The sequence below is a fragment of the Coturnix japonica genome, chromosome 9 (genome assembly GCF_001577835.2).
Source record: "Coturnix japonica isolate 7356 chromosome 9, Coturnix japonica 2.1, whole genome shotgun sequence".
NCBI lineage: Eukaryota > Metazoa > Chordata > Aves > Galliformes > Phasianidae > Coturnix > Coturnix japonica.
In genome coordinates this window covers 11,264,275-11,278,787 of record NC_029524.1, presented here as the reverse complement: position 1 = coordinate 11,278,787, position 14,513 = coordinate 11,264,275, and the positions used below count along the sequence as shown (strand labels likewise).

General features: G+C 40.6%; 2 protein-coding genes across 8 annotated transcripts in view; one reads left to right on the top strand and one right to left on the bottom strand.

Moving 5' to 3' along the window:
* The window catches only part of ATP13A4 (ATPase 13A4), a 30,326-nt gene extending 21,809 nt beyond the window's left edge, over positions 1–8,517 (bottom strand). The window contains exons 1-3 of one of the 2 annotated variants that reach the window (XM_032446587.1): positions 8,205–8,517; positions 3,318–3,491; positions 908–1,045 (exon numbers count right to left, since the gene is read on the bottom strand). In XM_032446587.1, coding sequence (XP_032302478.1) covers positions 908–1,045; positions 3,318–3,491; positions 8,205–8,267 — 375 coding nt within the window. In that variant the 5' untranslated portion in view covers positions 8,268–8,517. The remainder of the gene's footprint in view (positions 1–907; positions 1,046–3,317; positions 3,492–8,204) is intronic. The other variant, XM_015871933.2, reaches the window with a different exon arrangement.
* A 2,523-nt stretch (positions 8,518–11,040) lies between these two features.
* OPA1 (OPA1 mitochondrial dynamin like GTPase) overlaps positions 11,041–14,513 on the top strand; it is a 46,400-nt gene continuing 42,927 nt past the window's right edge. For 2 of the 6 annotated variants that reach the window (XM_015871819.2, XM_015871815.2), the window contains exons 1-3: positions 11,042–11,240; positions 13,270–13,588; positions 14,240–14,336. In XM_015871819.2, coding sequence (XP_015727305.1) covers positions 11,212–11,240; positions 13,270–13,588; positions 14,240–14,336 — 445 coding nt within the window. In that variant the 5' untranslated portion in view covers positions 11,042–11,211. Of the gene's footprint in view, positions 11,241–13,269; positions 13,589–14,239; positions 14,337–14,513 lie in introns of all 6 variants that reach the window. The other 4 variants (XM_015871821.2, XM_015871817.1, XM_015871816.2 and 1 more) reach the window with 3 other exon arrangements.

Below are 14,513 nucleotides of genomic sequence, written 5' to 3'. Positions count from 1 at the left end.
AAACACTAAAAAACAAACTGGGAAGTGAGAGACTCAGCTTGCTTCAGGAGTAGTCCTTGGGTAGCTCTCGGGCATTACACAGTACTCTGTGGAATTAAGTAGCTTAAAAGGCAGTAAGGTTTTATAAACAGCATGTAAGTAAAGGCTTTTGAGTTGTTAGTGAAGTATTAAACCTTTTGCTCCTTGCTTCTTGAAATCTGTTCTTTCCTACCTAGATGTTTTGACTGATGTGAGTGTTGCTCAAAGGGCCTATTATTTAGGGGCTATATTGTTTTGTTTTTTTCTCTGTTGCTAATTCAATCCTCTGAAGAATGTTACAAATCAGTCCTCACTTTCATACTGTGCCAGCTGATTAAACTAGCTGGCACTAAAATTTCATATGTACATTAAGATATGCCCACACAAAACAGCAAAAAAGGCAATAGCTTTGCTCAGCTGAAGTTATGCTTATAATGAAAATTTCTCATGAAAAAAAAAAAAAATGCTACAGAGATAAAAATAAATGTTAACAAGTTAGAAATCTATTTCTTGTAAGGGCAAAAAGCTCTTTTATGGTCTCCCAAGTGCAGTGATCTAGTGTCTATACGCTATCTGGTACTGGTTCTGAAACTGAATTAATTGCGTTTACTGAAACCATGTGGGATCACATGGTCTGCTTGGATCAATTAATCTTCTGCCTTCTTCCCAGTGCCTCACTGGCATCTCCAAGCTCTGGGACGGAAAAAGATCAGGATACATTTTTGCAAGAACAGTGGGCAGCTCAAGGCCAGACTCCAACGAATAGACATTAAAGTACAAATTGATGCAGCAGCATCTCTTAATTGAGTATGTTTCACAGCTCACTTTCACCTCAGCCTGGCTGAGATTCGCTGTATCTCCCAGATGCTGCAGGCAATAATTGACTTACCTGTAAACTTGGCTTCATTAAGGCTTTGTTGAAGATCGAATCTTCCTCAGCAATGCTTGGATAATCCAATCTACTTTTGATAATCCCAGACACAGAGATCCATGTCACACTCTTGCGTGAATAAATGCGAAATTCATCCTAAACAAATATAAAAGTGGCTCATTTTCCCTCAAGAATAGACCAAACTCACTATTGCTATAAAGTGAATGATTACTGTAGGCTTTTCTAGAGAACCACTCAACTTTTTTTAAAGAACAATCTGACAGCATCCTTCCTGCACCTGTGATTGATAGATAAATCTGCAGAATGGGAGCAGAACCACCACCCTGTCAAAAATGCAAGTACTACAAAGTAATTCACTGAGCAGAAGTCTGTTGTTTGGCTGATAAGGATGGAACATGAACACTCAGGTCATGATCAATGAAGAGGCAAATAGTGTGGGACAATCTGAAATGTAGTGATCGTACTGTAAAGAAAAGGTCAAAAAGCATAGAGTTGTGTACTGCAAGATGGATGTTTAATGCTTATCACAGTCATTCCTGTGTTAACATTTCATTGGAACAAATGTGTTAGCACTGTGACACTCTTACCTTAGACAAGATTTTGCCACAAACTCAACTCATGCTCCTGCTGTTTTTGTAAAAATGTAAGCTTGACATTTGAACTGCCTGATAACTAACGCTGGTAGGTTGGCCTTAGAGGTCTGGACAACTGCTGCAATAAGCACCAGCATGTCAAGTCTTGGGTGTGAACAACCAAACCACATGCATTAAAGCCAGCTGTACAACTGACTATAGCATATTCGGTATGTAAGAAAGATGGAGAAAGCTGATTACCCCAGCTAGCCAGGCTCTGAAAACTAAATTGTTATGCTTTTGTTAGAACTGATAACAAAAATACAAGATTCTGTACCAAATATGCATCTTTTTGAATAATATAAGGGTTCAGAAGAAGATCTTTAAGAATTTTCATCTACCTTAATTATTTGTGCACTTCTCTCCTTATACCTATACTTTGAGTCAAATATCATTTATTTTCTGGTATTTATCTTCAATTTCAGAATTAGTATTCATTGGGATGTAGTCTGAGATGGGAAGCAGTCAATAACACAGGTGCTCTTTATTTAAATTAAATTGAGACAAACTTCAATAACAAAAGTGAGTTAATAAGCTCTTCAATTGCCATTGCAGAAATGATGATAAATTATGAATGAAGGCTTTATGTACAGCACAAGAAAACTCTCAGGATCAAGCTGACAAGATTACTTGTATTCTCATTAGCGGTAGCCGTCATATTAGAGAACCAACATAATCAGAAAGAATGTAGGGAAAAAATACCTGTCATTTTCATGCAAAGAACACAAGAAAGAAATTTGCAATTGCAAATGCCCAGAGCATATTTTCAGAGAGCTTACTGATAAGAAGAATTTACGATATGATTCAATTCTTGTTTAATTACACAAAGGATCGTTTTAAAACCCATTTATCTGAAAAGTGCTTGGCATAGCAAATCCATTTAAAATGACACATGAGAGTGGGTAATTAAAAATGCAAACCAAACTGAAGATTAAAAAGCGAGATTAAACCTAATATGCTTCTTAAAAAAATAATAATAAATTGTTTTTTAAATCTCCCCCCTGGCATATTAGATTGCAGCTTCCACATAAAATATGCAACAGGCAGATCTGTGATTGCCAAAGCCCAGCATTCTAACTGCAAACTGTTGTGCTCATTTAAGAAGGTAGCTCAGATACAATGGCAGCACAGTTTTTAATTGCAAATGCCACTATTCAGGAATCTTTAAAGCAAAAAAATAATCAAACTTCTGGAAGTAAACCAACCCTGCCAGCTTCTGGAGTATTCAGGCTCAGCTAGGGTTCAAAATCAAGTCTCACTTTGCTTCTTTCAGTTTTGCAGTAGTTTCCATGAAATGAAATCAAGGTATATTGCAGAACTTTTGTGCAGTCCTCAACAGATGGAAGAACTACCAGCCAAACATAACAGCCCTGAAAGCATGCTCTGCAGGATTATCATCCTAATGGACATAGAGAAGGATTGATGCTTTGGTATCTTGAAAATGGATTTGTAGTGTAGAAAACACAGGGCTGGTGGAAGGGAATAGGAAGGATTCAGAGCAAAGAATGCAGGCATGAAATCAGAGAAATTACAGATTTATCAGCACAGTTTTTCATTTTGTTTCCTGATCAGCTGTTAACCTTCATTCCAATCATCGTCTTACATATAGTTTGTGTAATGATTGAGAGTTCCTTAGCTCAGTTATAGCAAATAAAAGTTATTACTGCAATACATCAGCAACACGAGATTTCAGCTTACTGGATTCATTCCAATTAACTCACCTTCCAATTAACCACATACTAGGGACTAATTTAAGGATTAAAGCAGGCACCTACTGTTGTTCTAAGCAATACAACGTCTGCTTCTTCCAAGCTGCAGGGGACACAGTTTGCCCACACATCCCATTCTGGTTTCCAGTAGAACAGCAGCAGCAAAGCCCCACAGGACAAGATGTACCCAGCAATGCACAGGGCCTTCCGACAACATTGGGTTTTGTAGCCAAAAATTTCCTGTACAGCAAAGACAAGGAAAGAATCATTCTTACACACCTGGAATAATACAGATTCCCATCATCCACTGTTCTTCCATAGATACTGTTTGGTATGGGGCTGTGAAAATAAGTAAATAAATGAATAGAAATTGTAGAACTTTCATTTTGCTTATTTATAGTATATGGGCAGAAAATAATTCTGCTTTTTGCAGTTTTCGTCCATCTATACAAAATGCAGATTCCTGCAGCCTATACAAACTTCTAATATAGTTTTATTTAGTTGTGATTATGTGGATGACAAAGTAAGAATGATTTGAAATGATATCAAAATATAGAAGTCCTAACATCTAGGCCTTGAGACAGGAAGCCAAGCTTGCTTGCTCAGCTTTTCTTAAGATCCCTGGGTGAGACCTGCTGGAGCTGCATTGTAAGACTTGGCACTGACACAGTATTTGTAGGGCTGTTACCACCTTCCACGACAGCTTCAGTGTGGGGATTTGGGACTTTGCCAATATGCTACTGTCCTAACATTCCAAAATAATAATAACAGTTATTAGGAACAGCTAATGAACACTTGCACAATGTTTTACATGTTCAGAGGGCAAAAGGAAGCTATTCTCTGTAGCTGTATGAGTAGGTATCATTATCCCTTTTTTTAAAGCTGGGGAAATTGTTACAATGAGGCAAGGTGACCTGCCCAAAACTTCAAAGGGATGACTGTCAGCATTATAGTTCAGGAACTGCCAGGTCATGGTACCACGGCCAAATTCTCTCTCTGTGGTGCTATCAGAGGTTGGCTAAAGGTGAAACAAGATGTACAGAGTGACTTAACAGAGCAGACCAAGTCCTGATCTAAGTGAAAGATAGAATAGCTGTAATTACATCAGATGACCAAGGGAATTTGCTAACGTAAGGGTTAAGATTCCTCAATCTCCTTATTCTTTGTATACCCGCAGCAATTGTGCAATCTGCTGCTCAAGATCAGATATCTGCAGCTACAGATATTGCAAGATCCATTCACGAGGGGAGCAGAAAAGATAATGTAATTGAAAGGATGAGTAATACATAATTCCTGGTTCTGTGCTGGTGCCTTTGCCTATTATGCGAAACACAGGCCCTGCCCAGTGCTTCCGCTCACTGCAACAACCTGCCTGCCCTCTGTCATTCCTCAGAAGACAGACTCCACTCACCTAAGTGGTCTCCATAGAGCTTCTAAACAGAAGACAATGGCAACTGTGGAAAAAAGTATGGCAGGCTATGCAAGCAAGTGGCTTGCGCTGTGCAGGACCTGTTTATACCACCTTGAGCTGCACGTGCTCAGCAATTTCGGAGGTTTCTACAGTCTCTGAGCAGCATGTAATAAGGCACTCTACAGCAGATAGGCAACACGTTTTTAAGGTGGTTGGTGTAGCAGTCGTGTTATTAGTATTCACTCATTGCTCCAATAGACAGGTAAAAGGCTTTCCACGTATCTCTGTCTAGTTGCATTCTCAACCAAAAGGTTATAAAATTAGTATCAGCACCAGCATACAGAATAGTACATGCAACAATGCAAACTCAGTTTGCAGCAATTATTTACTAGCAAGATGCAGATGCCTGTCTCCAGACATTACAACCTGTCAGCAAGGTAAAGAAACTCCCAAGTAGATAGAGATGCCTAAGGGAAGAACTGTTACAAGAGCGTGCCTTCAGATTTCCTGCAGTAAATAGTTGGACCTGAAATAACTAGAATAATCTTCCCAAATTGGGATGAGCCTGTATATCAGGGTGGGGAAGAATGAGATTGCTGCCATGTGCATCTTGCTTCTGTGAGTGATTCATTCCTTTAATTTCCAGCTTTTGTGCCTTACACCCAAAGTCTGAGAAGTCAATAAAGCTGTAGGTAGTACAATTAAAAAGGGTGAGGGTGGGCACCTAGCATGTGATTGGCAGTCATTTGGACTCATCTTCTTTTGGCAGAGTTCTTCTCTTCAGAAATGCCAAATGATTCCCCAAGCCTTACACGTCAAATTAACCAGGAGGTCCACCCACCAAAGCAGCGTGTTTGGAGGGATAATGGTGTCCTCTTTCACAATGGCAAAGTCGGGATGAGTCATGTGGCAAAATGCATCCATCCAATTTTTTTGTATTTTTGAAATGAAGTTTATGCAAATCAGCATCCAAAAGGGCTTTAGTATAAATACGCTGCAAGCAATTAATCCCTGTACACTACAGGGCATTCACTGAACAGCAAGAGAACAGAAACAGTGAGCAAACAGAATCTGGAGAGCTAAGGCTGATTCTGTCTTTCTCTGCCTAGAGAAACAGGCATTGATATATCAGAATCTGAGTTCTACCTACACCTGCATGTTTTCAGGCCTTTGTTTTCCCTTCCAACAAAACAAAACTGTTTAATTCTCTAGATCTGAAGATATTTTCCAAAATGAAGAAAGCATCATTATCCTCCATCTTGAGAACTAGGACACAGGATGAGAAGGAAAATAGCTGGGGGGGAAATGGCTTTGCTCTCAGGTCACCCAGCACTGTTAAATCTTGCTGATTCTGACAAGGGAATTGCCTGACATAGATACTTTTAAGCTGTTTTGACACAGTACATGCTCTGCCCTCAGAACACTTGTGTTGGTTCGGGTTGGTTTGTTTCTTGATGAACATGACATTTCTGAATGTAGGTTCTCAGGAGCCCTGCAAGGAATGACCTGAGAAAGAATAAACAACAGATGTTAACTGCTGTTTCATATCTGGATGAGCAGCTGAAAACTAAAGCTGAAGTGAAGCAAGGTTCTTCCAAGGTTTGGAAATGTCTGGAGCGGGTTACCTGTGTCACATCTTTCAGATATAAAACTGAACAGGGTTAGCAAACCAGGCTCCAAACCTGACTTGTCCCAAAGCTCCCCTTACAACATTCTGATTTAGAATAAAACTTCCTGCCAGATTCAAGTGTTTTTTTCCAACTGTGCCTTCAGAAGAAAGAAGTTTAGCAATGAATGATGGATTCATAGAAATATTTAGTAGATAAATAATTCCTTGCATAAACAGAAACTGAATAAATAAAACCACTTCTAATTTGCCAAGAAAGTCAACGAGCCTTCAAGCTTATTCAAGATTTGCTACGTCTATACTGCAAAGATGTCCCAAGACAAACAATGCGGTTTGATGGTGTTGATGTCACCAGTAAGAGAATACCTGTCAGCTTGGTTTTACGTTGGTATGGAATAAAATAACTTCTGCTGGCTTGTATTTCGTTGCACAAGGAAGTGTTACTAATGTAGACATGCTCACCTGAAAAATACAGATTTGCACCTTCTGTCTTCCACGGGCAGGTTTTTAGGGCTTGATATATAACATGCAGTCAAATAATCTAGGTTCATAACAGCACAAAACTTAGAGGCTGTGGAAACCAAAGCTAAGATTAGCTATCTGTAGTACTCCAAAGGGTTTCTTGTTATTTCATAGGATATAGCACTGCCTACAAAAGAGGCTGTACAGAGGACTCGTCTCATCTCTGTGCTGTAATTTCTAATTAATCATAGTGTAACATTGTTTCCTTACCTGCTGACAATACTTTTCTCTTGGATCTCCTAACAGTCAGAAGAGTAACAAATAGAGAAGGGTTTCAACTTGTGAGTGAGGAGTCTAGGGAGGGACAACAAATTACTGGACTGTCAGACCTGCTCAGTTGGCAGAAAACATGATTATTCAATGAAAGGCTCTTAGCTGCACTTATAAACATACAAAGCCAGCTCTCAAGGGCTTATTACTCTAATATCCAGCAAGTCTGCTACTTATGGTTGAAGGAAAAAATTTCCTGTAACTGCAGAGTCATCTGTTCAGTAGAAATGAAATGCAAAAGCGAAACAAGTTCAAGCACCCTTTTCCTTGGTGAAAACGTGGCTTGTAGATACTAAAGAGCAAGGAATCTGAACAGTGGCCATGAAAAATCATAATTCTGGCAACCCAATCACCAGGTACCCTATTACTAATAACTTGTTGCTATAGCAACAGATAATAGGATTAGACTTGAAAGATCAGTAAAGATTCAGAATGAATTTAATATCTGAATCTCATTCTTAGCAATTGGAACCTCTTTCATTAGAGGGTTTTTTTTTCCCATTCCCTATGAAGCCAGGAGCAACATTCATTGTTGTTCTATTAGAAACACACTCAGCAACATACTCCTCCCTGGAAAAAAACATAGTTCTGTAATTAGAAATCCAGTTCAATACAGGTTCCCAGGCTAAAATAGTGTTGCTAACCCAACAGGCTGCTTCAGCTAACAATTTATACAAACATAAGAAGTGTTTGGGGTTTTTGTGTGTGTGTTCCAGAGAAAATCAAGATTCCCATCTCATCCAGATGGAGCTGACCCTAGAGATTCAGCTGTTAAATGGTTCAGAACACTACTCTAGGCCAACCCTCAGGCTGAGACAAGGCTAGTACCAGCTAGTTTTATAATACTACATCAATATTCTGTCAACTTCCTCTAAGATTCTGTGAAGTTGTCCTCTGCTGGAGGTAAAAATCAATTACATCTAGTGGACATATACAACTTAGTATTCTATCAGTTAAAAGAAAAATTATACATATATATATATATATATATAAAACTGTATGTTTCTGCTATGGAGATACCACCATTTATAATTAAATTACAGATTGTAGCATGTTATTGCAGAACACATGCCAGCTGCTTCTTTGACTTGAGAAAGACCTAGACAAAGATAAAACAACTCACCATTTCATTCTCTTCTCCCTGGTTAAGCTTTGCATAATGGCTCTTAGCAGGATTTTCCCCCATGAAATGACCTTCTGGAGACTTTCTACAGCACCCTCGGGACAAGTCTTCAGTGTTGTGTGGCTTGGATGTCCACACTGAGGAAGTGTTCTAAGTACACACCTTCTTTCTAACTCTGCTTTTGTTTGAAGAATGGAGCTCCTCCCTCTCTGTGGGGTAAACAGGTAACATTCATCCCTCCTCCTTTCATTCTGTTGTCGGGGTTTTGAGATTGAGGGGATACCTTGAAACAAAACTCACTCAAAGACACTGGGAGAAAGAAAAAAATTAGATCTGATAAGCATTTGTCAGCGCAGGAATCCTAATCATAACTCTGATAGTGCAGCAAGTGCTGCTGGCACGTGTATTTCAGGGGTGGGCGAGAGGTGAATGTGTCTCCTCAAGAGATTATAGAATTACTGGGGACTAGGGAGCATGTTCAAATGAGAACAGGCCTTGCTGTTGTTATACTCTTAGCAATCAGCCTGTCCAGCTGTGATTCATATTCCTTGGAGAAAATTCAAGTTCTGGCTCTAGTTTGTGCAGGTGGATTTATCTACTACGTGTAAGGATCCAGCCACACAGGGTCTGTGATCAGTATTTTTGTTAATTACTAAAAACATTGTCATAGAACATCTTCTGACCTTACTATATATCTTTGGGGAGAGTAATTATAGCTATTTATACACAATTCAGCAAAACTAGAGCTCCTCCTTGATGTCAGAGAGCTGGGTGCAAACATCTCTGACCTCTAATACAGGGTCAAAATGAAGCTGGCAAAATAATAATAAAAATTAAAATAAACAAAAACAGCAATCAGGGTTTTATCACTTCCTTTTTTTTTCACTTCCACGGGCTGAATTGTTTATTATTCTTGTGATTCATGCTCATTGTCATTACTGTTTCCTTGTCCTTTGCTATTTTTTAAGCTATACATCAAACGTTGCAGGAATGAGGTCAGGAGGGGCAAACCTGTTCTTCCAGAAAATATGTTAAGGAAACTAAGTCACTATTTCTAGAGTGGTTGAAACAGACCAGAACGTGCCAATTTTGTTCCTGCTCATCCGCACTTCAGTTCCATGTGGCATGCAGTTGTATAAGCCACAAACATCTCAAGCACCGTGAATGGCCATTGCCTGTTTCACGTGGCAGGTCTGGAGGACTCAGAAAAGCTGAATGTCAGAAATTCAGAAGAGAGAAGAGAAAATGAAGGAGGTAGGCCAACCAACACAAGAAAAGTTGCATGTTTCAGTTTGTTCTTCTGAAACTTAGCAACAAAAACTCTGGTTATTACCCAAGAATCAAAATTTTCCATTAAAAATTAGAAAGAATGCAATATAGTCCATTTAAGATAAATGTATTTATAAGGTTCAGCACTATCTAAAGTCTATAACAGACAGGAAACAAGTGCAAAGGCATCTTTCCCAAAGCAGGCTGATGGTTTTGGGAAATGACTCATTATTTTGGGGAGTGACAGCAGTGGAAAACAGGAGTGGCACAAACAATTTCCCTGCCCGATCAGCTTTTGTTGCTTTATCAAATGTGAGCTTTGCATCTCATGGTGTGTGAGGAAGAGTAGGATGAAGCATGTGGCATTGGACAGCCCTTCTGCGGAGAAGAGTATCAAGAAGATCACACCAAACCTAGAATCACAGAATCATAGAATCACAAGGTTGGAAAGGACCTGCAAGATCATCTAGTCCAACCAACCTCCCTTTACCATTGCTACCACAACCTGGAACTCCAGGGAAATATCAATACTCATCCAATCTATTCATTGCTTATAGCCTGATTCCAACTTCTGTTGACATTCTCTCCTCCTATTTAGCACACTTATTTGGGAGGTTCTCATCTTCATGACCGAAAATAAAGGTTACATAGATAAAAGAGTTAAAAAATTCATAATTTCCATAGATTGGCAACCTGGCATGGCATTTTAGAGAAGTCTGTTAATCCAGGACCAATGAAAATGGTGGAATTTGTCCATTTTTTTAAGGACGACTTTTATCTAGAGAAAATGCAACTTGAACACCTTAACTCTGAACCTTCAGTTAAATGATGCCCCCTACTGATCAAACTAAGCATTACAAATCTGCTTGTGCACATAAACTGATTGTATTGGCTTCTACCGACAGGGTGACCATTCCTCCTATGAATTTGCTTTAAAAAACAGATAAAAACCACACCTCCAAGGACAGTGACTCTACCGCCTTCCTGGCCGGTCCCAATGGATAACTATTCTTTCTGAGAAAGAGACTTTTCCTAATACCCAACCTGAAAGTGGTCTTTAAACACTGTCTACCTCAAACCCCAATGTGATTAACAACAGCCTGACCTATAACACACCCCAAACTTCTCTTTATGTCCTGCAGTGGTCAGGGTGCAGCACAACGCCTATGGACAGCACAGAGAAGAAAGTGAAAGGAGCTGGGAGACATGGTGTGCAAGGGAGACGGACTTCATGTTGTGCAACCCGAGGGAGGCACTAAGAAGGTATGACAAGCTCTGGCACTACCAGACTCCAACCTCAGGTCTGTACACAGCGGCTTGGCACATACCAAGAACGGCATGAAGTGACCGGCTGTGTGCGTGCAGGAAGACAGCCCTGCTGATCCCTTTTGTCTCCTCTTCTCTTTGCAGGCATCCTACCTGCCACCCAACAGTGGGCAGAAGCACACTGAGTCGCCTCTTGCTTTTCAGCACCCGAGGCAATGCTGCTACCTTCTCCGTGCCCTTCTCCAGCATTACAGCATTACTACAGGCGCTCCCGGAACCTTTGGGAGGGGAGGGTTGTTTCCAGCCGGGTTTCGCAGTGAGGACCAGGGACCCGGAAGCGGCGCGGCCCGGTAGCCCGGTGGCAGCGGCTCCCCCTGCCCTTGGCCGCGGCTCCGGGGCACCAGGTGCGGTGAAGGAGATTCCTTCGGCCTTTCTTTCTTCTTCTCCACCCCGGAACCTCCCGGCATTTAGGATGTGGAGAACGAGGGCGGCGGCGGCTTGGTGAGTGGGCCGGGTCGGGTAGGGGGCAGCCCGGGGGCCGCAGCAAGATACGGGCCGGGAGAGAAGGCCGCAGCTGAGGGATGCTGGGTTCTGGGCTCAGTGCTTGGGCATGGGATCGACAGGCCTTTGTCCTTTTAATTTCCAATATATCTTTGGCTTGTGCAATGGCAGCGTAGCCCAGTTGCGGGCCTGTAGTCAGGTGGGTCTTGTAGCACAGCCGTGTGTGTCTGTAAGGTTCGTACAGGTAAACGTAAGGTTCGGGGAAATGGTTTTAAGTTAAAAGAGAGAAGATTTAGGTTGGATGTTAGGGGGAAATTCTTCACTAGGAGAGTGGTTAGGCCCTGGAACAGGCTGCACAGGGAGGTTGTGGATGCCCCGTCCTTGGAGGTGTTCAAGACCAGGTTGGACGGGGCCATGGGCAACCTGATCTAGTAAAGGTGTATGTTTGGTGGCCCTGCCAGGCAGGGGGGTTGGAACTACATGATCCTTGAGGTCCCTTCCAACCCGGGTCAGTCTGTGATTCTGTGAAGGTTCGTATTTGGTTTGTAGTTGTTAAACACAGCTTCAGTATCTGTGTAATAGCAGTGACAGCACAAGAAGGGAAATAACGGCATTGTTGTTGGCTTGCTTCAGCTCGGCTTACCACACCCTCATTAACTTTTGTCTTCAAGTGCAGTTACCATCAGCAAAGCTGTTTTTCAAGAGACAAAAATGTTTCTTGAATTGATTTTTAACTTTCCTTCCTAAGGCTGGATTTCTGTGTTAAAAGTGTTTTTATAGCCAAGTCTTACACTTGTTTGGAGGTTAACAGTGCCCCTGTGAAAGACAGCGCTGTCTCCAGTACACAGCAAATCTCAGAGGAAAGATGATATTTACTATAGAGTTTATTTTCAAATTATGTGATTCACTTACATACTAAGTTCCCTGAGTATGAAATAGTTAAGGACTGCAGGATGCATAATTTGTCTTCTCAGTGGTGTGAAACACTTTTGTCTTTGTAACTTGCCCCCTTCATAAGCATTCAAACCTACATGTGTATTTTAATACAGGCAAGACTGATAGGTTTCTGTGTTTGAACTGTGCTTTTCATTCACACTGGAAGTCTTCATAGTAAACTAATGCAGATTTATTTACAGAAGCCTTCAATAAGCATGTTACAGATGTGTACAGAAGTAATTTTGTCTATGCTTGACCTGAGAGAAAACAGTAATGCTGTTGTCTTATAACTGTTGTGAATTAGAGGTAAGGGAACTGAAAGATTTCTTCAGATAAATCCTTCAGCTCCACAGGATGATCAGCTTTTCCAAGAAAAAGGAAAATGCCTTTTGTAGGGATCTTTTTGTTTGCCTGTTGTTTTTTAAAGCTTGAAAACTCTCTTCAAATGTTACTCAAGTCTAACTTTTAGAGAGTGTTACAAGATATGCCAAGCCATAAAGCTGTCATTTATGTAGCAAGTTGATGGTGGTTTTCTGTGGGCTCAGATACTTGTTGCCCTAACTATGCTTTACCACTGAGATGTTATTTCCCTAAATCTTCTGTGGAATTTAAATCCACTTAACAACAGAGCTTATAGATGGTATTTAAGGTGTTTGTTTTTCAGTAATCACTGGACATGCTTTACCAACGAATGCTGTTCATAGCTTTTATTTCCCTGGCAGCACAGCAATGATAGCTGGTGTATGGGAAATTGATAATCACAGCCTGAACCTCTGATTAATCAGCTGAGGCAAGTGTTGGGTCAGCTGTGAGAGCACAGGTGAGAGTAATTTAGCTGTGCTCCCGGAAGGGAGATTGTCTCAGCATTTCCCAGCAAAGGCATCTGTATCGGTGAGTTTTCCCTCATAAATAACCTTTTGAATATCTGTTACTATCTTTGTTACTGTCTTTGTATCCTTACAGCTGGACATTCAGAACACTGCTCTAATGTTTCTGTAACCAGTTAAAACTTAATGTCAGTTGCTTCTAAAGAGGTTGTTGAATTAATGGTATGTTGAGAACATCTCTTACTTAAAGTCTTTCTTTCTTTCAGTGTCATCTGCAGGAGTCTAGCAAATAACAACTATGGAATAAAAAGAAAATCACCGCTTCAAAACTTGCACCTGGTTTCCCGAAGCATCCATCATCCCTACCATCCAAGTTCAAAACTTCAAAGATGTCCATTAAGGATATCCCTTCAACAGTTCTCTTCTCTTAATCGTCTTCCCCTACGCAAAACAAAACTTTTAAATGTAAAATATGGATACCAGTCCTACAGGAACTTTTGGCTAGCTAGACTAGCATCGAGGCTTCTCAAAATTCGCTATCTTATATTGGGGTCTGCTGTAGGCGGTGGTTACACAGCTAAGAAGGTATTTATCTTTTGTGTTGTCTTGTGTGTTTAACTTTTAAGCATATTTATTTTTTGTTATTATTTATTTTGTAACAGTAGTTCTTGGTATAACTACAGAAATGTAGCCTATCATTATTTGGTTAACTGATGAAAGTAAGGATGAGTGTAGCAGAAATGCTAAGTCATGGCCTAAAGCAGTGATTGAGCACCTGGTGGGAAGGCAGGGCCAACCCAGGGAGCTCAGGTGCATGCAGTGAATGGATGGAGCCAAAATCCATCCCTTCCCAGATCTTGTTTAAGGGTGGACACTGGAGGTGAGGGTATCCCACTGGAGATCCTTGCCTACCTGAGGCCTTCTGAAGGGAAGCAGTTTCTTTATTTCTGTGCCTACAGCTGTTGTGTTTGAGCAGGTTCTTACTTGCTGCAGGCCAGGATCTTGCTGCTCTGTTGTTGTTACTGCACTTTCTGTCATGGTACAGTAACTCAAAATGGAAAACAAATTGTCAAGAGGATTAGAATATATTTTCAAAGACCTGAACAGCATTATATATATCTAAAAGATGTGGGGTTGGTATGTTTTCTGTGTAGATGCTACTTTTCAGTTGATTACTCATGTGCTTCCCTATGTGTGTTTCTTCTATTTCTACTGTTTGTTTCCTTTGTATAATAGAAGTATGATCAGTGGAAGGACATGATGCCTGATCTTGATGAATATAAGTGGATTATTCCTGACTTCATCTGGGAGCTTGATGAACATATTGATTTAGGTATCACAAAAGTAAAAATGTTGCTCTGTATCTGAACACAATTTAAACACAATCACATGGCTTGTAGTGCCTGTCTCCAGTGCAGTGGTAGTTTTATAGCTGTAATTTGGATGTATTTGCATTGTTACAGAGTTCTAGGTATGTCTTACCAAGTTACTTGCATCAGTGTGTTTTTTG